This window comes from Paramormyrops kingsleyae, chromosome 13 (genome assembly GCF_048594095.1).
Source record: "Paramormyrops kingsleyae isolate MSU_618 chromosome 13, PKINGS_0.4, whole genome shotgun sequence".
Lineage (NCBI taxonomy): Eukaryota > Metazoa > Chordata > Actinopteri > Osteoglossiformes > Mormyridae > Paramormyrops > Paramormyrops kingsleyae.
In genome coordinates, this window is record NC_132809.1 from 6,588,036 (window position 1) to 6,611,550 (window position 23,515).

General features: G+C 43.9%; 1 protein-coding gene across 7 annotated transcripts in view; it reads right to left on the reverse strand.

Moving 5' to 3' along the window:
* Nucleotides 1-22,566, reverse strand: part of LOC111857429 (protein CBFA2T3-like) — a 35,473-nt gene extending 12,907 nt beyond the window's left edge. For 4 of the 7 annotated variants that reach the window (XM_023838294.2, XM_023838293.2, XM_023838291.2 and 1 more), the window contains exon 1: nt 21,909-22,566. In XM_023838294.2, the coding sequence (XP_023694062.2) occupies nt 21,909-22,104 (196 nt within the window). In that variant the 5' untranslated portion in view covers nt 22,105-22,566. Of the gene's footprint in view, nt 1-205; nt 3,512-11,401; nt 11,722-12,122; nt 13,415-21,908 lie in introns of those variants that run through there. The other 3 variants (XM_023838295.2, XM_072698097.1, XM_023838296.2) reach the window with 3 other exon arrangements.
* Between the last annotated feature and the right edge of the window lie 949 nt (nt 22,567-23,515).

The following is a 23,515-nucleotide window of genomic DNA, read 5'->3' on the forward strand; positions in this document are numbered from 1 at the left end:
GATGACTTTTCCTCGGCCAACAGGTGCGATTTATACTACTGCCTCTTCTTCTGAGTGAAGCGCTGTTTCAGTCTGTATATCCCAAAATTTGGTATCTATTCTTCAGCAGAAAAACATAAGTCTGGACGATATGCAGAATAAGACAGACCAGTTCATGCTGGTGCATACTCAACTGGAGTTTACTGAACTTTTCACTCACACTTACTCAGGGGCTTCAGAAGAAACACTGCTGATCTTCAAAGGAAGACAACAACAGCCTTCTGTGTGGCACCTTCTCCCTCCCCTTTGTATCTTTAGAACATCCCTCCAGCACTTTATCTGACACCTCTACTGCTGCCACAGTCAAGTACTGAACAAAAATAACCAAGAGCGCCGAGCAGCTGCTAAAGCCCAAATACCCATGTCACAGATCCTCGAGCTAGAATGGGGCAGCTGCAGGAGGCCGTCAAGAGTAAAGGGTTCGAGCAGCCCTGGCATGGATCCAGCATAGAGGTGAGGGGAGGTCAGCAGACCATGAGGAGCAACGAGAGCTCCTCTCTGAGGTGAAGAGTACGAGAAGCAACGAGAGCTCCTTTCTGAGATGACCAGAGTGTGAGGAACAATGAAAGCTTCTATCTGAGGTGACCAGAATGTATGGAGCAATGAGAGCTTCTACTTGACATGACCAGAAACAGCTCTCTGCAGTAACCAGAGTCTGAAGGGCAACAAGAACCAAAAACTCCTCTCTGAGTTTACCAGCATGTGAGAGTCGACAAGAGCTCTTTTCTGAGGTGATCAAAGTGTGAGTAGCCATGAGAGCTCATCCCTTCTTAACGCTACGTCATTTGTAAGTTCTGTCTTTTAACATAGAACTTACAAACGACGTAGGGTTAAGAAGGTTTTGAGAAACTCACCCCAGAACATGAGGAACAATGACGTCTTCTCTCTAAGGTTCCCCGTGCATGAAACACAACAAAGGCTCCCCTCTGAGGTAACCAGAGGCTGAGGAGCAATGAGGTCTCCTTTCTGAGGTCACTGGGTTCAGCCTGACTCAAGATACGCCTGACGTGGTGCTGGTGGGAACAGGGCCTCACAATGACACGACCACAAAATGCAAAGTTAACAAGGTGGCAAGTCTCACGTCAATCAGGTCTAGCCCTCACAAGCCTGCTCTTTCATTTCAGTTCACTTTTCAGCCTTTACAGTGCCAGTGAGGGCTCTGCACACACACACTATACACACACCGCACATGCTCTGTGGCTGGCAGGAGGTCCTTCTTTCATTCGCTCGTTCCCTTAAGCCACTGGCTGCCCCATTTCTCATAATGAAGCATAAAGCATAAAACAAAGACTGTGAATGACCTCAGAGAAAGTTATTAATTAATAACACCCACGCAGAGGCCCGAACTGAGACTGCCATCATGTAACACATTTCTCATTCACACTTTTCTTCTAATTTGTAGCGACGTCCAGCTATTAAGGGGTGATATGAAGTTTCACATCTGCTGTTCGGGATGAATATTCGCAAACAACATCGGGGTCCAGTCGCTTGGCACCTTGGCCTCACCCGGCTAAGCTAGCCGGGAGACACGTCTCCCATTGGAGGTCGTCGTCCACACAGGAAAGATGGGGAGCTTTGACAGGAAGGGCCGACGAAGAGCAAGAGCATTCTGAGTGACAGCCACCTGCCGGGGATTACGGGTGGCTTTCTAATCAGACCCGGCGGAAGGACGGCCTAGGACACGGCTCTGGGCTTTTTCACTCTAATACATTACAGCGTCCACGGCATCCACACGCCATCTGGAACCATCTGTGCTCCCATTGTCCTGAAGGACAGGAAGCCCTGTGCCGAGAGGGGGAGAGTTTGGCCCAAAAGACGCGGAGGCCAGCTGGGCTCCATTCCCAGAGCCCAGCAGCGAACCAGCGTATAAAGACAACCATCCAGGATGTGTCCATGTGTGTCCTGGAGGATGTGACCGCCCATAATCTAATTAGGAAGCTCCCTTTTCCCACGCGGACACCATTTGTGGCGATTTTGCCTCTGCAATGCCCCAGCATTCACAGATACCGTCTTAAAGGGAGGATTTTCTGCTGAGAAAAACTGTGCGAGTTTTTAATGTGATCCATTCTCATCGTAAGGGCGGGAGAGCGGCGGTGCAGTATTTTTTTCGTTTCCTTTTTCGTCAGATCTGCAGCGACGCAGGCCCCCATGTCCAGTGGTATCCAGGCGCAGGCCCCCGTGTTCAGTGGTATCCAGGCGCATGCTGTGCTGCATCTCGGCCACACCGGCAGGTGATGGCTACCTAACGCGCCGGCCCGACACGGGGCATTGGTTCATTCCTCCTCTCCGGCATCTTTTTAAGCTCCTCTCTACGTCTTTCCAGATGGGATCTTTGTTCTGCCATGATCCCCCCCCCACCCCCCACAATATCTCTCCCTCTCTGTCTCCCTCTAATTCTCCCAGTCTCCAAGAATGCTGTTGTTTTTAATTTGGCCCAGCTGTTCTGGCTCACTGCCCGTCAGCCTGACTGCCCACATCTGCTTCCCATCAGCCTGCTGAGGAGTCCACACAAACAGGGCCCTCACATCAAAACATGGGGATTAGAGGTTCCCCGCCTCTGCCATGCGCACCCGCTCCCCGTACCGTCCTCCAGGCTGCCCACCGCCTGACCCCACCAGTCGCCAGCCAAATCAGACAGGGCTGGAAGAGCGCGTGACCTCCGACCTCTGAGGTGTGAGGAGAGAAAACGTGACGGCTCCGACAGTCCTCATAAATCAACAAGGTCCGCTGGAAATTACAGACCGCCACAACTCAGCAGATCCCACTAAAAGTTATGCTGTCCGTCTGTCTGACTCGTGCCTTAAACCAGCCATCAGATCGACCTCAGCTGTCTAAACATAGAGTTTCATTAACAAATGACAGGCATTTAGAAAATATTTACGGAAATGTGGCCCTTTCAATACAACAATATAATACGTAATATCCATGAGGGGGTATTCCTGGGACTGAAGATCCCAGCTGCAGAAGTGTGATCCTACACAACTTTTTAACTCACTAACTGTCACCATAAAATATGACAGGACTACACTTGTTATTACTGACTCGAAACCTTCGGGGTATCCCACTGATGTGATTCCAAAAGGAGAGAGAGTAACTAGGGTCCAGAATGAAGGATCACAGACGGGATTCAGGTGTAAAACCCAGGTGATGTAAGATTTTCTCTGCAATTCAATTTCACACAGATTTTATTTCCATTATTATATGCAATGGCTTTGAGGACTAGCAGAAAAATCAGAGCAAATAGAAGCTGACAGTATTGACGACGGAGCACAGATGCACTCTTGCCGACATTATCGGGTGAAAGTTTGTTCATCCCCCATGAGGAATGAAACCCTGCAGGCTGATCCTTAATAAAAGAGGGAACTTTTGACCTCCTCTACTGAGAAACAGAGGACACACACACACACGCACGCACACACACATATGCGTGTGTGAGCGATAGTAACAGACACCAGCACATGGCAGCCATGGGGCAGATGGGCTGGTCAGTTGCTCATATGTGGGGGGCAGTAATGGGGGGGGGGGGGTCCAGTTTAATGAGCGCATTAGGGCATGACTGGCAAGACTGGGTGCTGATGGGAAAATGGGGCAATAGTGAGTATGGGGGATGGCCAAGGTAACCTGCAGAGGAGCGGGAGGGGGGAGGGGCGTCTATAGCCACCCTCCACAGAAGAACATTCTTGCAGTGCAGAAAGTTTCACCATTGGCAAATTATGATCTTCTGCCCTCATTTCTGGGGCCAAAATTGTGACTCAATTAAACATGGTCGTGCCTCTCTAGTCTGCCTCTACATAAAAACTACCACTGTTAAAGGTTCATTCATTAATTCGTTTATTCATTCCTTCACTCATTCATGCATCTGCTGTACCTAAACATGCCCTATAATAACTGATACATTTCTTGGGATGAGAATACACAAACTCCATACACACACAGAGCATCTAGGCATGCAAGCCCCCAGTCCTGAAGGCGTGAGGCTGTAGGGTTACTCTCCATGCCGTAATCATTTCTTAAAGAGTTTCTCCTGAAAAGCAAGGTGGTGTAACAGCACATAGCCGAGTCTCAGACTGCAGCACGCAGCTGGCAAGGATACATCAAATGGCAGACACATCCAAGTGAGTCTGCGTTAAGGAGAACACTCTCAGGTGCAAACACTTAATGAGACTTTAAGAAGTGCATGCTCAGCTGTTCCGAATGTGGGGCGATGTGCTTTCGGCCACTCGGTTAGCTTTGCCGGTATCTTTCTCCAGATGTGACGGACTGGGGCTCTACCATTACTGTAAGGTAATAAGTTTAGCATCGCGGTTCATTAAGACATGAAAGTTCAGCCACAGATCCTGACCCATTTAGAGTGAGATGCTCTTATGACTTATTTATCCAAAGAAAGTTATACAGCTAGTGCGACAGAGGCATCTTTTTCAACAAAGTACACACTTTCAGGCATTTACATCTACTATCCCCCACTTTTTGATAATTTCCCTGTAATATTAAGCCCATTGATGAGGTGGGGCCCAAAGGGTGGAGTTTCCCCCTGCATGGAGCATATACCTAAATATGATTGGCTGTCACCCACACCACCTGGGGCCGTCTGCGCCTCTAGCATGGGCCTGTCACCAGCACATCTGCCAGCAGCTCCGAGGACAGGTGGGAGCGCCGTCACACTGCTCGCTCCTTCTGCGGCTCCGGCATGGAGCGACACACTCACTGCTGCCATCTCAGGGGTGTACCTCAGGGTGCCATCCAATAAGAACTAACTTTGAGAGAAAGTTTCTTTTTTTTATCTGGGTGACATGTATACGACTGAAAAGAAACAAGATGCTGCATTTTTTGCACAGCGGTTCTGTGAAAATACACCGGCAGGTACATCGTGAGCAGTATTATATGACAAAGGAGCCATACCACGCAGTCCACTGAGGTACTTGTACCAAAAATGACCCATGGTGCAATCTGTTTATGTTCCATGCGCTTACACAAATAACCCCCCCCCCCACACACAAAACACCTGCAACTCTGCCGTACCCCCAATTAGATCATCAGGCTTTTAATTACTCTGTTAATTGCAAACAGGCAGAGCGAGTGCCGGCTTGGGAATTAAAAGCGGGGCCCTCCGGGGGACCCACGTCGATGAGAAGCCGACAAACAAACAGGAGAGCGTGCCAGCGGCAGCAGGGCCCAGACGGCTGAAGATGGAGGGGAGGCTGACCGCACCAGCGCACACCGTCTGCCGGAGCGCCTTCCAGCATCGCTTCCTGTCAGACGGCACCATTAGCCACCCCTCGGAGCAGCGGCAGCGGAGAGGAAACATGCTGGGGGCCTCGGTCCATCTGGATGAGGCTCTGCTATCGCTGCTGGGGGGGTGGTACAAGCGAGCGTCCCCAAAGCACGGCGTGACACATCGGACCACACAAACATCTCCTCACATGCCACACGCCATGCCTGGGCGGCCCTGAACCAGGAGTGTTTTTTTCCCAGAATGCTCAGCTTTCACCCAGCTTTGTTCAGCCTCAGATTATCCATGCGGTCCACTCCCACGGTCCTCGTGCCTTCGCTCCCCACCTCCCAGATGTTCCCATCTCTCTCTCTCTCTCTCCTCTCTGCAGGAGGAGCTGCTGTGTTTGGATGAGGAGGCGTCTCCGGGAAACGGCCGCCGGGCCCTGCTTCCTGCGTGACAGGTGTGCGTCGGCTGCCTGACAGCTGTTGCTGCCTCCGCTCCTTGCCGCCGGCCAGGCCGGGGCCACCTGCAGCCCGGCATTGCGCTTGTTTGCGCTCAAGCCTGACGTCACCCACGCCCGCAGATTTATAACTTGTGAAGAGCCAGACCCGACTCGCAAACCTCCAGACTCCCGGCCTGAACTCCGGGCTCCACTCGACTCCTCTCCTCCTATTTCTTTGCCCCTCAATTGCTACATTGATCACTCTGGTTACAATTGTCTCATAATCATCTACTGCTACAATTCATAGCTTGTCGATGTTTCTCCGTATCACATTTTTTGCTAAACAAGGAGTGTCACGCAGCCGAAAGCAGGGTTTAATTCTTCCTCCTAATCGCTGCCATTCAGCATGGTGTTCCTTACAAGTTAATTCAATCAAGGCTACATCGTGGCTTTTGATAATTGCAAAAGTGGCTCCTTCTGCCTGGTGAGTCATGGGCCTGTCTCTCCTCATCTCCTTACCCAAAGGTACCCCCCCACCCCACCCCGCCTGCCTCTGCCCTCCAGAGTGAGTCATGTGACAAGTTAAACAAGGAAGCCTGACAGGTTTCCCCTGCAGAGCCTGCAATCCAAAGCTAAATAAATAAATAAGAGGCACCCCCCAACGCCCAGGTTTTTTAATGCTGAAAGCCACTATCAGTGTGAGCCCTGTTTTTTTTTTATTATTCTTTCCCAAAACACAGAGGGAGCAGTCACACAGGTAGCTGGATGATTGGCAGAATAATGATTTTTAATGGTTACTAATTGCTGATTGTAATTATGAATAAATTGTAAGTAAATAGTCATTAAGATGACCTAATGCTGTTTACACAGTGGGTTAATATGTAGATCAAAATGGAAATGACAGACCCCGGGGATAAGACAGTTGACTGGTATTTTCAGTTCCTTCTGTCAACATATTGCAAAAATATACCGTCTGTTTAAACATCTTACGGTCCAAGGTCAAAACAAATACAGACTGTTTGTATTTTCAGAGAGTATATATATGTATTTTTTTTTCTAAGATATTTCAATGGCACTGATATTGCATTACAAACCTTTTTGCAAAAGGTAAAGCCACATTCCCTTTTTACACAATACATTTCTTATATAATGTATATATTGCTATAAAACTCCTGGGCCGGATGCTGAGGTCTTTATGGGTCGTTAGGGTTGCGTCCCTTATGGTCTGCTTGGCCAAGAGCACTGGAACAGTCTGCAGAAAGCACTCTGTTTCCAGAAGATAACAGCCTTTAATTTCCACAAATAGGCTGCAAAATCAGCCCCCCCCCCCCGCTTACCGCCTGTGGATCTCTTATTTTGCCCAGAGCCTTTTAGATACCTTTAACCACATTGTGTGCAGGACAGCTCTGCTTCCTAATTCGGGATTCACCTGTCCGAGCCGGAGCTTCTCTCCGCGGTATCCAGCCTGCCAGGGATCAGACTGGCGAGAAAGACGATTCCGGAAGCAGGTGAAGGTGCAAAGAAACTCATTATATCAGGGTGAAAAGTAATGATGAGAACTTTTCCAGGATTAAAAATATCCCTCAGCACGGATTACACAAATACTGTATGTGTCGCTGATTCTCCGACTGTGGGCCATATGAGACGATACTGCCGGTGCATTGGATCTGATGACTCCTAAGTGTCCTGGTTTGTCTATAATGTAAACACTGACACAGATGCATCTGTCTACATCTTACATACGCTCTCAATTACACTTGTGTAAGATTTTAGGGAATCAATATTCCTAATGTCGGTTTTTATATTTTGTATTCAGACTGCATTTTTGTCTCTTATTGTCTGACTAGTTGCGCATTTTTAAAACCAAAGGTGTCTTGAGCTATACCAGATTATTTAAAAATTAATGAAATTTCAGCAATAATGTTAAAATGACCTATCAGGGTTAAAATATTGGTCCAAATTTGCACCACATGCATAGAGATCACTAAAAACATTGATGTAATGCCATAAGAGATTTCAAGCTAGACTAGAAAGCCAACAATGAGATATTCATTGTGTATCACAGACAACCGCATGGGACCCCTGTGTTTATAATGTTGCATCTGTCTGAGAGACAGAGACACATCACAGATATTGATCTTTTCCTGATACAGTAAAGAGGATGAATTTAGATTCATTAGGACATATTTTCACCCAGGGCCCACGTGAAAGTGTATAGGAACACCTAGAACACAAAATCCAAATCACTTGGTTTTTTTACAGAAGAATTTTTAACTTCTTAATTGATATTAAAGAAAAAAACTTAAAGAAAAAAACTTTTTGTCGCTTAAAAGTTTTCTTCTGTTCCAGAGTTTTTGTGGTTTGGGGTTAAGGATCATATACAGAATAAAATAGCGATGAGACGTCCCTAGTGTGTGTGTGTGTGTGTGTGTGTGTGTGTGTGTGTGTGTGTGTGTGTATGGAGTCCAGGCTGCCGGCTCCCACACTTCCACCTACATGTGTTTCGCATTTGGCCAGATGTTTAGAGGCTGCTTTCCCTGGCGTAATGACTATGTCACAGTAATGTTAAACACATGTGGTGGAAACTGGAGCCCGTCGCTCACAGTAAGCAGGGCAGCCTTTACCGCTATTTGGAGGTATAAACAGAAGGAAACCATAGCAATCTGTCCGCACTTGAACCCGGGCGTTTTTAGTTTCTGCCCTTCTGAAATTAGCTTTGGATCCGAAGTTGTTTCCGGAAGATAACATCTACCATTTTGAAAATAATATTGCACCATTTTGCCACAGCAGAGATCATCGAATCCGGAGCATCACCAGTAGAAGCCCAGTTGTTACCCACCCCTTAAACAAAATAAAGCCAAATGTTGTGGTGCACTTATCTCATTTTCCCTTCGCTATTCCCAGGTGCAGATGCAGGATCCGAAGCTTTACTGTACTTAAAAGTTTCAAGATTATCTCATTTAAGGTAACTGCCTCTGACAACCACCGCCACTGAATCGAAACAGCAGATATAAACCAGACCAGAAATCCAGGGCACCCCGATAGCTGGGTCCCTAATCTGCCCCAGTGCATAGCTGCACAGTGAACGGCATGATGATGTCGCAGTAACCACAAGCACAAGGACACCGACGAGGAGGTTGGCTCAGTCAGCTGTGTGTCCAGGTGTTGGCCTGCTACCCACCAGCTGACCCCCATGGCCACAGGCCTAACCCCCCCTCCCCCCTGTAGGTCACCATCTGCTCCGTGCCGTGTTCAGAAGGCGGCCAGTTTCGTCCGTAAGCAGCTGCCCTCGCAATCCCATAATTCAATCACCCGTGCTTGACCGCCGCTCTTCCTGCGGTGGGTCACGATGCTGGGATCTCTTACCGGACTGGCTGAACCCTCAGCCACAACCTGAACACTGACAGCCTCAACACTGATTACCTCACACGCATGTCCTGTACCAGAGTATGTCAAATTGTATTGTCCCCTATGCCTGCATATTTCTGCATTTGCCTTGAAAATCTTTTCCACTGCACTGTCCCTAATATTTTTAAACTAGTATTTATACTTCCTCAAACCAATGAAATCAAGGTCGATTTTTTTACATTTTTTGATTATCATTGAAGCGCTGGCAAAACATTATTAACGGCCATAATGTACTCTTAATAAACAATTCTTTTTGCACTAAAACCTGGCACATAAAACTGACCAGTTAACTAGTCTTTTATTCACTTTGAGAGATTTGCATTACATTTACATGATACGTGATGTACGTAGTTATTGTTGCAATAGTATTTATTGTAAGCATCTCAATTTGCATTTGTGAGCTGTTTTTTAATTTACTTTGTGTTTATCGGGGACAGAAGAGCATGCAGAGTAAATTTTTCATGGTTACCAGAGTTACCATAAACTCTATAGTATTTAAGTATTCCGCATCGTGCAGCACTGTGAACGTGTCCTGCAGGTCTCATCGGAAAGGTTCATTAGTAGGGCTCACTCTCTATGCCGGGCACAATAGCACAGCATCCCGCCACTGGGATCCATCAGCTCTGGCACCGCGTCTCCGTCTCAAGCCTCCGGTCTCCCTGCGAGTGTTTAAACACCGCGCTAGTCCCATCCACGGCAAGGCGTACTGAATAAACACGCGCCTTGAATAATAGATGGACTCCATGGGCACTTAAAGATAACGGAATACCAGTCCAAAGATACCAGTCTTTGGCCGTAATGCACTGTGCCGATGAGCTACCTTGTATCCATTTTGCTTTTATCATCTTGTTTATAATTAATCGGTTTTGATTTTCTTTTTTAACTAAGGCCAGTTAAACAAATAATTCAAGTCTAATCGCCAAAATAGTCTATATTTGATGTTTATTTTATTTTCTCCGCATCCCATGAAATGTGCTGTAAACAGTAATGGAAGAATGGAAGAAGGCAGGTGAATCTGCTTTCTCAGTCAGTTTTTTTTTTTACAAAAGCCCTGAAAACGCTTTGACCCTCCTGACCCCCCTGGCATGTACACGGACCACAGCCCGCAGTAAAATCAAGGTGAGCTATTTCACGAATTGAATTTCTGGCACAGCTAACTCAATGAGGAGTTTGATTATCGCGGAAAACCGGCTCTGAGAAGTTTACTGGCAGCTGTTCTTCACCTGTCAAGCGATGAGCTTCATTTGGCTTTACGATAACTCGAATCCGGACACCACAGATCCTAAGGCTCACAACCATTGTATCATTGCATTTGCATCACATTGCATTGCTCGCTGTTTCACTTGATGCTATATAAAACACGTGCAATCCGACGGAATTATTTTTTCCTATTATATTGCAGTTTCTTGTGTTGAGCCAATTGTTTTATTTATTTATTTGTTTGTTTGGAGAACACTTCCAATTCTACGAATATCATATAATAAATCTAGCATCCAGTCCAATCGGCTCATATTTGAAATGCGGAGTATGTTTGTTAATTTGTTTGAGTAACCAAATTCGAAACGATCGAGCAGATGGGAAAACCAAACCCCATAAAACCTCAGCTGTTGACTTCCTTTCTTTATAGTATTGAAAACGAAAAGATGCTAAATAAACGCGTTATGTGTTGTCAGTGACGAGAAATTGAAACCAGACAAATCGGTTGAACAAAAATAGGAAGGCAAACAAGGCAGGTTTATCAGAACAGGGCGAAAAAGAAGGACACTGAAAGTCTAGCGATGCATTGAGACCGCATGACGGTGTAAGTATAGCGGCTGAGGCGCGGATGATGAGCTTTGGAAGCAGACTGAGATAATGGGGTTTGAACCTGCACAACAGTTGCCAACGTGAATTTTACTCCGTAAGTGAGTGACGTACGGGAATCATGACTGAATTACTGCTATGACTCTTTGATTTTCATCAAATCGTTAAACTAGAATATAGTAAAAAAAAAAATAAGTACTACATTACTGATGATGCAGTATCATTGGGCGTAGATTATTTACATTAATTAGCCGTTTTTAGTACAGTAGGCCTACATTCAACCTTGACTGTTACTATAATGAAACTTTTTACATCTTAGATATACTATATTTGGTCTACATTTACTAACAAGGCTTCCCCACCACTGGTGCGACACGGATATCATCAACACAGAGTCGGGCTGCATCAGTGTAACTTGAACATTCCTTGAAGATAAACTAAATAATAAATCCATCTTTAAGCAAAAGACAGAACATCAGTATAAATAGACAGCTTACCTTACAGAATACCGAATCATTAAATGTAACTAAAGTTCATCTAAAAGAAGGTAAGAGTGATGGCGTTACATCAGGACACCATCAGCATTGGCTCCTCGACATTGCTGCAACAAATATTAAAAGGAAAGCCTTACTGCTGATCTTTACTTGTTTTAAGTGGTCTGTTCGTTTGATTGTGAAAAGCACCGCCTCGTAATTTATATTTTGCCATCGGCTGCAAGCCCTTGAACTGAATTTATTTAAATGTAGGCTATTGTACCTACAAACGAAGACGAAATAGCTGTATTTACATCTCAGTTTAAATGGTCTTATATATGTCTCGCAATCCTTTCAATATATGAATCACAAAGTGGATGCTATATAAAACAATACTAAATTATTATTGTTATTATTAAAATTATTATTAAAAGTATTAAAATATTATTATTATTATTATTATTATTATTATTATTATTGTTATTGTTATTATACGTTTTGTTATGAGCCCGAATCGCCTTATATGAAAAAATACTCTAGCAAGTTTAGGAATTAAACAGCTAATATGAATTACTATAACTAACTCAAAAATAATTTCGAGTGCAATATAGTTTAAGTATGTACGTAATTGTTGAGCAAGATATCAATAAGTTCACTCTCACAGTGCACCACCCACGCCATGAATTCAGTCGCATGCTACTTGTGAGTTAATAGATACTACTGATGATCCAATTGATGCACTTACTCTGAAGGTCGAGGTCAATCCGAGGTAATTGATGTAAAGATATTCCACATGAAACTGGCGAAAAAGGAGTGCAACGTGACAATCTTCTGTATTTCTAAAAATAATGGATTAATGGACGAAGTTCATATTTACAAGACACGATTCATCAGTATTATTCTGTTGATCAGAGGGGAAACTTATTGTAGAAAAACTCCATCAATCTAGATTATTAAAAAACGGGGGAAAAAAAGATTCCTTTGGAATTGAAGCGCTGATATTTTCTCAGTTAAACAAACGTTGAGGTATTAATTTCCCGAAGAGTATGTCCTTTGCATGCAACGTGCCTTTGGCTTTCAGTCCTTTTATATAGGCTATATATATATATATTTAAAAATGACAGCCGATGAAGAGTTTCAGCACTCTGCCAATTTATTTTCACTTAATACCTGGTCAGCATTCTGCCAATTTATTTTCATTTAATACCTGGTAATTTGAGCGCGGCCTTAATTCTTAATTTTCCGTACACATCTAAAAGCCCTGAACGGAAGGAAACCACGCGATTCGGAAGAGTTAATAATTGCTTTTGTGGTTATAAACAGAAAACGGGTACACTCGAGGAGTTCACCCCTGAAAAGTTGCAGATGCCGACTTCATACATGAAAACAGGGCTACGAGCCAAAAAACGATGCCAGTTGTACTTCCAAGGTACAAAGACGCAGTTGCTGTTGGCACGGATCCTCTGCGTCCCGATGTAAAATCCTCACTGTTTGAGGACCGGTATTGTCGATCCAGTCATTTAGTGAAAACCATCCGTGTCTGTACATCCACAAAAATACGCTTCTTTTTCTTAAAGCGTAATTTTAATGTTGCAGCTCGTTGCTTCGGCCAGGTCAGCAAACGGAACTTCGAACCCAACCTTTTGCTGACCAAAACTGTTTAATTGTCCAGCGCTACATGCGCCGTTCACTCCAGTGTAACCGTGGTATTCTCGTACTGTAAACGGGATTCCTGCATGTAAATAGTATTAAACAGCCATTTTAAATAGGCGATAAGAACCCGATCGGTCACGCTTTGTCTCCGCTCTTCTCATTTAGTGCTTGCTTTATTTGTAAGTAGTCGGTCGATGGCTTGGCGCTTGTGCCTCGCATGCAGTCTAGCCGTCTCTCCTCTATCTGCAAGCCCTGTGTCTGACTTTAAATCGCCATCTGGAGATAGCTACTCCAGGGCTTCCGCCCTCCCCCTTTCTTTCTCTCTTTTTGACAGCTTCACGGAGCCACGAGTTGACAGCCCGTCTTGCTGCCCGATTACGCTATCTCTGGATACGGGCTCGCCTCGGTCTAACTCCGCCTCTAAAGACTTCCACCGCCTCATTAAAAATCTGGCCAGTTCGTATTTGTTGCATTGTTGTTCTGCTTTTTAAAAATTAATTTATTTTAGGAAGAATGGAGTTTATTTGTTATTAGTTTTAAATTAGAAAATAATCTTGATAACAGTTAATGTATCGGACTGATAATGCTTCACTGCACACAGATAATAGATTCCCGTATACATCGAGATAAGATGCGCTGACTTCACAGTTTCCTTTTACCGATTTTTAAAAAATAATAATTTTACGCTCATTTAGACTAAAAGTAAGACTTTTTTTTTTACTTTGTACAGTGGTCTGGCTGCCAAAGGTTAAGTAAGAAGCGCATAAATATGATTATGCACTCGGACTCACCTCGGGGCTTTTGTGTTTCTGATCTTTTTCGCGTGTACCCCTAGGGGCCGCTGTTTCCTCATATCAATAAATAAGGAATGTTGCGACCAAACCAGTGGCATGGAAAGTTTATTACGCCTATATGCGTCACATATATTAATTAATCACGTGACAACTGGCTGTCTTTTTCGTGCCCCAAGACCGGGGACAATGGAATTTTGGAGGCAGGGATGAAAATAAACATAGGCTTAGAAATATCTCTTAAATCTGCATCCTCATAATAAAGTAATTATATGTTTGGTTAATTGAATATAGGCCTATGCATTCATCCATATTTTATATAACTGTTTATCCTGGACATCACCATATTCCAGGTAGCATGGGGCACACAGCTTGAGTACACAATTGGTAAGGATGGCAATGCATCACAGGGTACACAAACACTCATACACTGTGGAGAAATTTACTGTAGAGGCTACAATTAGCCCAACCCTGTGTCTTTGAACTGTGGAAGGAAACTAGAGTACCAGGAGGAAAAAAAGTCCAACACTAGGTAAACATACAAAATCCACACAGAAAACAGAGGCAGGATTGAAACCCCCATCCGTCCGTCCATCCAGCCATCCATCCACCAATCTTCAAATCGCCTGTGTTGGTCAGGGTCATAATGTGGGGGGAGGGGAGATTGCACCTATTACATTTTAATACCCCGAAGTACTTAATTAATATCCTGGCCATGTCCTTGTCTCTTATTATGTTTGCTTTTAATGTTTTGACTGCCTGGCATTTCCTGTAATTTGTGTAAAAATCAGAAAACCAAAGTCAATCAATAAAACAGTTCTCAAAAGGACACATTGTATCTTTTCCATTCCATCTAAAGAAACATTAAATTGGTTTGTAAAATTAAACAATTTAATTCCAGAATGTTCAAAGAACTTTTTAATTTATCAGCTTTACTGGCATGAATAATTGCAAATTAAAACATGTAAGTCTAATCTCTGAATGAAGTACATATAGTTTTAAAGAGTACTTCTGTGAACTAAGATAATACTTTCTTGTTGTTGGTACATGTATATGAACTAAATAAGTGGAATTGATCATTTAGTGTTTCACCCACAAGTCAGTACATTTTTAAGCAATGTTAATAAAATACTGCATGATTAACAGACCATGGAATCAACACACCACAGAGTAAATGTGTAGTTGTAATCTAGTACTGTAATGCCCTCCTTTCTGGTTTCCTGTCCAGATTCTTACATAAGCTTTAGCTAGTACAAAATGCAGCAGCCAGAGTTCATACAAACATTAAAAAATCTGATCATATTAACCCTGTTCTATTCTTCCTTTACTGGCTTCCAATTAAGTCTCGGATTGACTACAAAATACTGCTATTAATTTATAAGAACATAAGAAATTTACAAACGAGAGGGGGCCATTCGGCCCATCAAGCTCGTTTGGGGAGAACTTAACTAATAGCTCAGAGTTGTTAAAATCTTATCTAGCTCTGATTTAAAGGAACCCAGGGTTTTAGCTTCCACTACACTAGCAGGAAGACTATTCCATAATCTAACTACATGCTGTGTAAAGAAGTGCTTCCTCAAATTTGTTTTAAAATGTTCTCCCGCTAATTTCTACTTATGGCCACGAGTTCTAGTATTTAAACTAATATTGAAATAGTCATTTGGCTGAACAGCATCCAGACCCGTTTGTCAGGGTCAGCCCCTGTTGTGGTCTTTCTGTTTCCCTTCCCGTTTGGCCAGCAGGTGTTGCTGGTCATCCCGTTCTTTATGTTAGTCTTTGTTCTCCCCTGTTACCTGTCTGGTCATGGGGCTCAATGTGTTGAGCAAGTGGTTGTCTGTGTACCCTTCTGTTCTATGTTCAAATCCTGCTGCCTCTGTTTTTGTATTTTTGATCCCTAGTGTTTCATTTGAGTTTCTCTAGTTCTTGTGTTTGACTTTGTGGTTGGTTTTTGTTTTGTTCCTTGTGGCCCTGCTTGTCTTTACCTGTTTGTAATTCCCTAGTGTTGGTTCCTTATTCCTTGGTTAGTTCTTAGTTTCCCTGTTTTTAGTTCCTTGAGTTTAGTAGTTACACCTGTGCCCCGTTTCCCTGGTCTTTGTTAATTAGCCTCACCTGTCCTGTGTTAGTCTCGTTACCCCTTAGTATTTAAGTCCCTGTATCTGTTCTGTTCACTAGTGGTTCGTTGCTTGTGTTTGATGGTTGTTATGTCAGATGGTCTCAGTATTAGATGTGTATTTAGGTTTTGTTATTTAGTCTTTGTTAATCCCCTTTTAGTTTTTGACCCCTCGTCGTCTTTTTGATTTTGTAGTGTTTGTAGTGTTTTCTGTTTTGTTTAATAAACCCCGTTTTTTTGTTCTTTGAGCCGCCAGTGGGTCGTCCACCTTTTTTCTGTGTACATTATGCCACGTTCTCGTGTCCGAGCCGCCTGGGTCCAAGACACCATTAGAATCTTATAGACCTGGATCATGTCCCCCCTTAGTCTCCTTTGCTCAAGGCTAAACAGATTCAGCTCAGCTAACCTCTCCTCATAAGACATTCCTCTAAGACCAGCAATCATTCTCGTAGCCCTCTGTTGCACCTTTTCTAAGGCAGCAATGTCCTTCTTAAGGTATGGTGACCAAACCTGCACACAATATTCTAGGTGGGGTCTTACCAAGGAATTATATAAATGTGACATCACCTCCCTTGACTTAAACTCCACACACCTAGAGATATAAGCCAACATTCTATTGGCCTTTTTTATTGCTTCCCCACACTGGCGAGAGTGGGACATGGAAGCATCAACATACACACCGAGATCTTTCTCGCACTCAGCTACCCTTATTTCAGTGGAACCCATAAAATATCTGTACTTTATATTGTTGCTCCCTGCATGGATTACCTTATATTTATCTGTGTTAAATATCATCTGCCAAGTATCAGCCCAGTCGCTAATTAAATCCAGATCCCGTTGTAGCCTCTCTGCTGCTAGATCAGTATCTGCTACACCACCCAGTGAATGGCCTTGCAGTAGAATACTTAGAGATCTACTGGGCTCATACAACCCTCCTCAATTGCTTCGATCTCAAAGAGCAGGATATCTATTGGTACCCATTGGTACTCAGCTGTGGAATAGTCTTCCATTGGATGTGCAAGATTGAGGCTCACTCTCAATATTCAAGGGTAGAATAAAAACACACTTGTTTAGTCTAGCTTATAGGGACTCTAGTTCTAGCTCTAGGTAACTGCTTACTCCCAGTTAGACCTATAGTGTGAGGTGTAGAGCTGGGTGGGGATCGGTATCATTGGCTTTGGATAAACTGAATTGACAGTGCTGTCACTCTAGCTTCACACCCCCTTGTGGAATTGGAGTGCTGACGTTTCAGGGACTCCCCATGCCTGCGTTCCTACTTGCCTCTCCCTCCTACTTATGCTGCATTAGCCTTATCTGTCGGAGCTTACATACAGTACTGCACTCACCTACCTGTTTGCACTGCCTCTGGTGTCTCCTACTTTGGCTAATGGCACATTTTATTTCCCCTACCCCTCCAGCCAGGAGACCCCAAAATATCAAGATATTCTGCCTACCCTCTTGCCTGCAACGCCTCGAATACCTGTGGCATCTATTCGGCCTGCTCACCCTTCTGCCTGTGACGTCTTCCCTGCCTGCCCTGCTGCAGTACCACTGTTCATCCTGCCATCTGAAGCAGTATCAGCACCTGCCTGCCATCACCTGCCTATCTCCCACTTTGAGACTCAAATGTTAAAATTGGGATAGTGTGAAATGGACTTTGCCATCTTGCTCATTTGACTTCCTCTGCCAGCCCCTGGAGGATGGGTCCCCCTTTGAGTCTGATTCCCCCCAAAGTTTCTTCCTTCTAGGCAGTTTTTCCTTGCCACTGTTGCCTCTGACTTGCTCACTGGGGGCTTTGGGCAGGGATGCTGTAAAGCACTTTGAGACAATGTAATGTGGAAAACAGGCTATACAAATAAAATTGAATTAAATTGAACTTAATTGAATTGAATTTTATTGAATAGATCCTGTAGGGTTAACAAACTATACGATTTACATACTGTAGAGTTAACATACCATTCTGTACATTCGTGAGTTTAATGTTTTAATGTGTTAAATCCCTTTTGCTAATGCTGTGGTCCTCATTTATTATTCATAGGTAAGAAATAATGCTGTCAAGATTGCATCTGTGATAAAATAACGATGCAGTGACCCCTTTTACCCCCATTAACAATCAGCACTCTCTTCTCCAGGTAGGATTCTTAGTGCATTCTAAGTGCCCTTGGGCACATAATAGCTTTAGAAAGTCTATTCCAAACATCAATGAGTCACATACAAATATTAAAATAGTAGCCAACTTTACTGAATTCAGCTGACCATTAAAGGGAATTGCAGTAATTTCTACGTCCATTTTGCCTGTCAGCCAATGCTGGTTAAAACCCATTCGCTCATACTGTGTATCCTCTCGACTGGAGTCTAATTGCTCAATTTGTCCATCAGCACTTTATCATGGAAGGATCAAGGAACAACATTGGTTTGCGGCTACAGCGCAGATTAATTACGGAGTGACTCTAAGATTCACGGAGCACCAGTGTCCTCTAGCTGCAAAAAATGGTCACAGGGTGTGATCCGCTTCTAGTGGGGGTCCTGCGTTGCTCTCTCTTTGTTATATTGAACTTGAAAAGCACCAGTACGAGACAGGTCATATGCATCATAAACTGCAACATTCTATTCTGATTATTCATTCCAAATTTTTAAGTATTTTTAATTTCTGTAATTTTAATCTTTTTTTTATAATACTTCACTTGTATGCTAGCCTCACTTGTACCCAATCTCACAATCAGGATATGAAATGGAAGCAGGTGTTCTGGTTGTGGTAGAGAGATCTAGTAAGTTCTCTGCTCAGCGTGGTAAGAATGTGACTGCTATCTTTTCCCATCCTCAGACACCATTCCATTAGAGATGGAGGTAACTCAGTGTCTAAGTAGGCACTGCTTCATTCAATGCTGAACTGATGCCTTTGCTGTCTCACAGCACATTTAACATGGGAGCTGATGGATCGATAAGCATGACTTCATAAGAGTTCATATATCCATATTGTAGCCATTCTTTTATATAATCTGCTTAATGAAGACAGCGGAGGCACCAAGATTTGATACCAATTGGTCATATTTACCATATCGAATAGGTTATGGAGAGAGCTCATGATGTGCACAGCTAATGGCTTAATATTTCTCAAAACATCAGTTATGTAAATCTAGCCTCCACCCTGTGAACCAGCAGCAAACGCCTGTAGCGTTCTCTCTGCTCATACATTGCAAATCCTTTCCTATTGCACCAGTCACAAGCCTGTGTGTTCAAGAGAGATAAGGGCTCTGCTTGCTGAAAGAGTAGTGTCTGTGCTGTGCTTCGGTGCTTGGATACATATTCAATATCGGTTATTACCGAATAGCAATTAAAGGGAGAGGCCGTGTGTCATTCTTTGGCAAACATTAAGGACTTTAATGAAAATGGCCCTTTAAAACAAAGTTGAGAATTAAAGGCATTTTACAAAAGACATAGCAAGATATGGATATACAGATATGGATATACATGACACAATGGTCAGAACTGTGATTCACCCTTCAGCAAACAGCATGATGGCATTTGGGGGAGAATGTTCTTTTACAATTAAATGTAAAAATGCTATACAACATTTAATGAGTATGGTATGCATGTTAGGTACAGTATATCAGTCTTCTGACCTTCCAAACGCACACACGGTTTCACAGGCATAACGCCTGAGATACTGGGTCCAGTTACATTTTTTTCCAAATTACACTGCCTGTCCAAAAAAAAAGTCGCCATTTGAATTTTTTGTTGGGCCACCTTTAGCTTTGATTATGGCGCATATTTGTCATGGCATTGTTTCCACAAGCTTATGCAACATCTCATCCTTTATTTTCATCCAGATTTGCATTCATTTCTCACCAAGATCCTGTATTGACAAGTGAGTTGAACCACTCCATAAAGCCTCCTTCAGCACATCCCAGAGACCTTCAATGAGGTTAAGGTCACAACTCTGTGGTGACCAAGTCACGCGTGAAAATGATTCCTCATGCTCCCTGAACCACTCTTTGACAATTTGAACCCATTGAATCTTGGCATTCTTGTCCTGGAATATGCCCATGCCAACAGGGAAGAAAAAATCCATTTATGATGGATGGAGGTGTAACCTGACCATTCAGTAGATTCAGGTACTCAGCTTACTTTACTTTATTGCTGCATAACGTTGCAGGACTGTAATAATGATCTAGTCATTGGCTTTTAAGTATTTGCTGATATAAATTCAAATGGTGACCTTTTTTTTGGACAGGCAGTGTATATACCAGTTGCACAACACTGTTTTTTGTCAGAGGCCATTTTTCTAGTCTGTTGGGCTGATTTTTCTAAATTATGCACTTAATGATGTGTTTACTGTTAAGTTAAACGACTTGTTCCTGATGTCTATATGTTTGTAGATGAGGCTTTGTCAATTTTGTAATGCCTTCATAAAATAAATATATCTTAATCATAAAATAAATCTTATTTGTTGTTTTTTTTAATCTGAAAGCATGTTTTAGGAGATAATGAGCAGGTTTGACACATACTTTTATGTATAATTTTGCCCAAAAACAGATAAACTGGATGTAAATGAGGAAGGTAGGATAAGACGCGGACACCTCTGCTGCCCATTCTCGCACGCCATCTCCATACAAACTCATGTCAACGGCCAGCCCAGCAGATCTGCTCTCCATCAGCTAGACCCCTCCAATGGCAGTTAAGAAGCAGCCTATTAGAACCTATCAATTCAGTTTTGGATCCATTTCACCTTATTGGGCATTTCTAATAGGAAGTCCTGCATTACACTTCCCGAGGCAGAGAGTTTTAGAATGGTGCCAAGTTGCGTCTGGGGCGTGTGTCTGTGGTTCTCCAAACAGAGGACGTCATCATTTCTGGAAGCCAGGTTTGATCATGGATAGCCATCTGATTCTGGTACTGTTTTCCAGACTAGATTTCCCCATGAGACAGGCCACACTCCGGACTATATAAGGCCGAAGGCAGCATGAGCTCAGTGACGCCTGCACCAGCCACAGCGAAGGTCTCCAGGCACGACTGGGTGGAGGTTATTCATTGTGGTGCAGACTGCACCGTGTGCAGGGCGATAAGGCTTGGGGAGAAGCTGGGCTGGTGTCTTGGCCTCTCCACAGCGGTTATCATCTACCGCAGCTGTGCATAATCCCTCTCTCACAGCCCCCCCCTCACTCCCCCCCACCAAAAAAGGAAGCTACTGTTATTTCTCATCGTTCCTGGGAAAAGATTCAAATCAAAAGAGAGCTGACCCCAACTACCACACCCCACCCCACCAACAGGTAAAACGGGCCACGGCGAAGAGTACGGCTGCTTCCGGCAATAGCAGCTCCGTGTTCCTGCCAGAATATAAAAGAAACCTGATTGATAGAGGAAGCCGTTACTGGTGTTATTCTCTTTTTTATCAGAGAATTACAGGGTACACTTATGGCTAAGCTCATTTACCGTGAGCTTATTGTGACGTTGTTCACAAAGCTCATTATTTCCAAAAAAATATGGAACTGTCACAGGTAATTCAGGACATTAATGCCTAAATAAGCTAAATAGTCACTACCTCTTTGAAAGCACAGTCAGACATTTAATAATATTTTTGCAATTCATTATCCATTTCCTAAAGTATTCCTGCCTGCTACATTCCATATTTTTTATGTTGTGTCAGGGTATTGTATATCTGATCTGTTGAAAAGATTGAAATGAAAATACTCACAGCACTCTCGTGAACTAAAATAAACCCTGTCAATTCACAGTACACCTACAAACAGTCACGAATACACGCATAGTCACACTCGCTCTAACTCACAAACACCCAAACTGCCCTTATGTCAGGCGTATTGTAAGTGCTGCAGGGTTTGCCCTTTCTGCTGAGTGTCTGAAACACGCAGCACGGTTTACTACTTGGTATTTCATACTTAAGCACAAGCAACAAAATGCAAGTTTCTTAACCATGGCTAGAAGATCAGTCCCGGTGGGCTAAGCAAGTGTTACTGACCTTCAAACTTCTTCCATGGGGTCCAGGCCATGGAGAACTCCTGGATGGGGCCTGTTCTGTGTGAAGACTTATCCATCAGACACCTTCTGCTGGCCAGTATCACTGCTGGGATCTGGGGAATACTCATACCAGTTATAGGAAAGGCCCAATTTAAATCACATCTCTTCTGCTTCTTGATGGGAACCTCATTGGCCATTGTCTGTATTTAGTAGTCCAGTATTTAGGTCTAAGGAATACTCAAAATTCCAGTGTTTACTGAAGCTTCAGGGGACGATGGTTGCCAGATCCTCTCTCCTCGTGTTTAAGTACAGTTGGTTGTCTTCAGGTTCTTTTGTTGTTGGCAGTATCGCCTTGGATGCTCTGGATTAGGTGCACATTATCCATTAGTTCTCCTCAGTCTCTCTCTCGTGCTTCCTCCTTCCCATTCTTTGTCTGCAAAACCTGTATGTCGGCCATTCTTGCCTGAATCACGTGAGCGAAAGCACAGGGACTCCCTCTCACAGACCAGACCAACCAGGGCCAAAGCGCCTGAGCTGTACTAAACTCGAAAGCTGGATGCCGGCAAGAGTACGCACCCATGTATGTGTGGGGCGTGTCACAAAGAGTCGGACCACGTTGAGAGTGCCTGAGAGCATGCGAAACTGCGTGTGGCAGCGTGTGAGAGCCAGAGAGACTGTGCGGTCGCGTACGTGTGGGCCCCGTCTCCGAGGGACCCAGCCCTGCCTGAGGGGAAGGTAAACAACACTGTGTGGTTGTGATAGTGCACAGAAAACAGCTCTGAGCTTCCACACGGGTTTCCTCTGTCAGGAACCAGCTGTGGCCATGGGCAGCGCTGTCTTCCCTTTCCCTCCGGACCCCAAGGGCGAGTCCTGTCTAAAGACTTCCTTCCCGCCCCCTTTGTCTCACCTACCTTGCCCCAGGCTCCCTGCCTGCTGATTGGCTGGCACAGGGAGCCTTTCTGAGAAGTGTGAGCGAAAGTGGTCCACCGACAATTGTGTACGCCTGGATGTTTACACGCATGCGTACAACAGATGTTCACCGCAACCACCAATGGTCTGAGGTCAGAGATCCTGCTCTCAGCCTCTGGTAAACCAAATGCTGTCACATGATATCTAAGTATGACTCTGATAGGTGCAAGCATGCAGTGAAAAATTTGATTATACAAAATAAATATAATATTAATTTTAGAATAGAACTCTTTGTCTTTGTCATTTTATCTTCACTATCCTGAATGCTAGACACTATATATCACTTTGAAATGTGTTTTGTTTTCCCTGTTATCACCAACAGTACATTTACATTAAACATCATGGACTTCACATTCTTAGCACATGGATGACAAGTAAAGGCAGCTCCTCTTACAACAGATGCCCAGAAAGCCTGTGTGGCACTTGGCAGGGTTATTTCTGTTGCATTTCACGGCACCTGAGACGTTGGCAGGTATTAAATGATTTAGCAAGGAACGAGGTACTGATTCTCCTATAATTGTGGTCCTGTGCTGCATGGCTATCGCTGTAACACCGTGCGGCAGTTTTTCACGACGATAAGAGGAGAGACTGGGAAGGAGGGCCGTGCATTTGCGACACAGACTAAGGACGTGGCGAGGA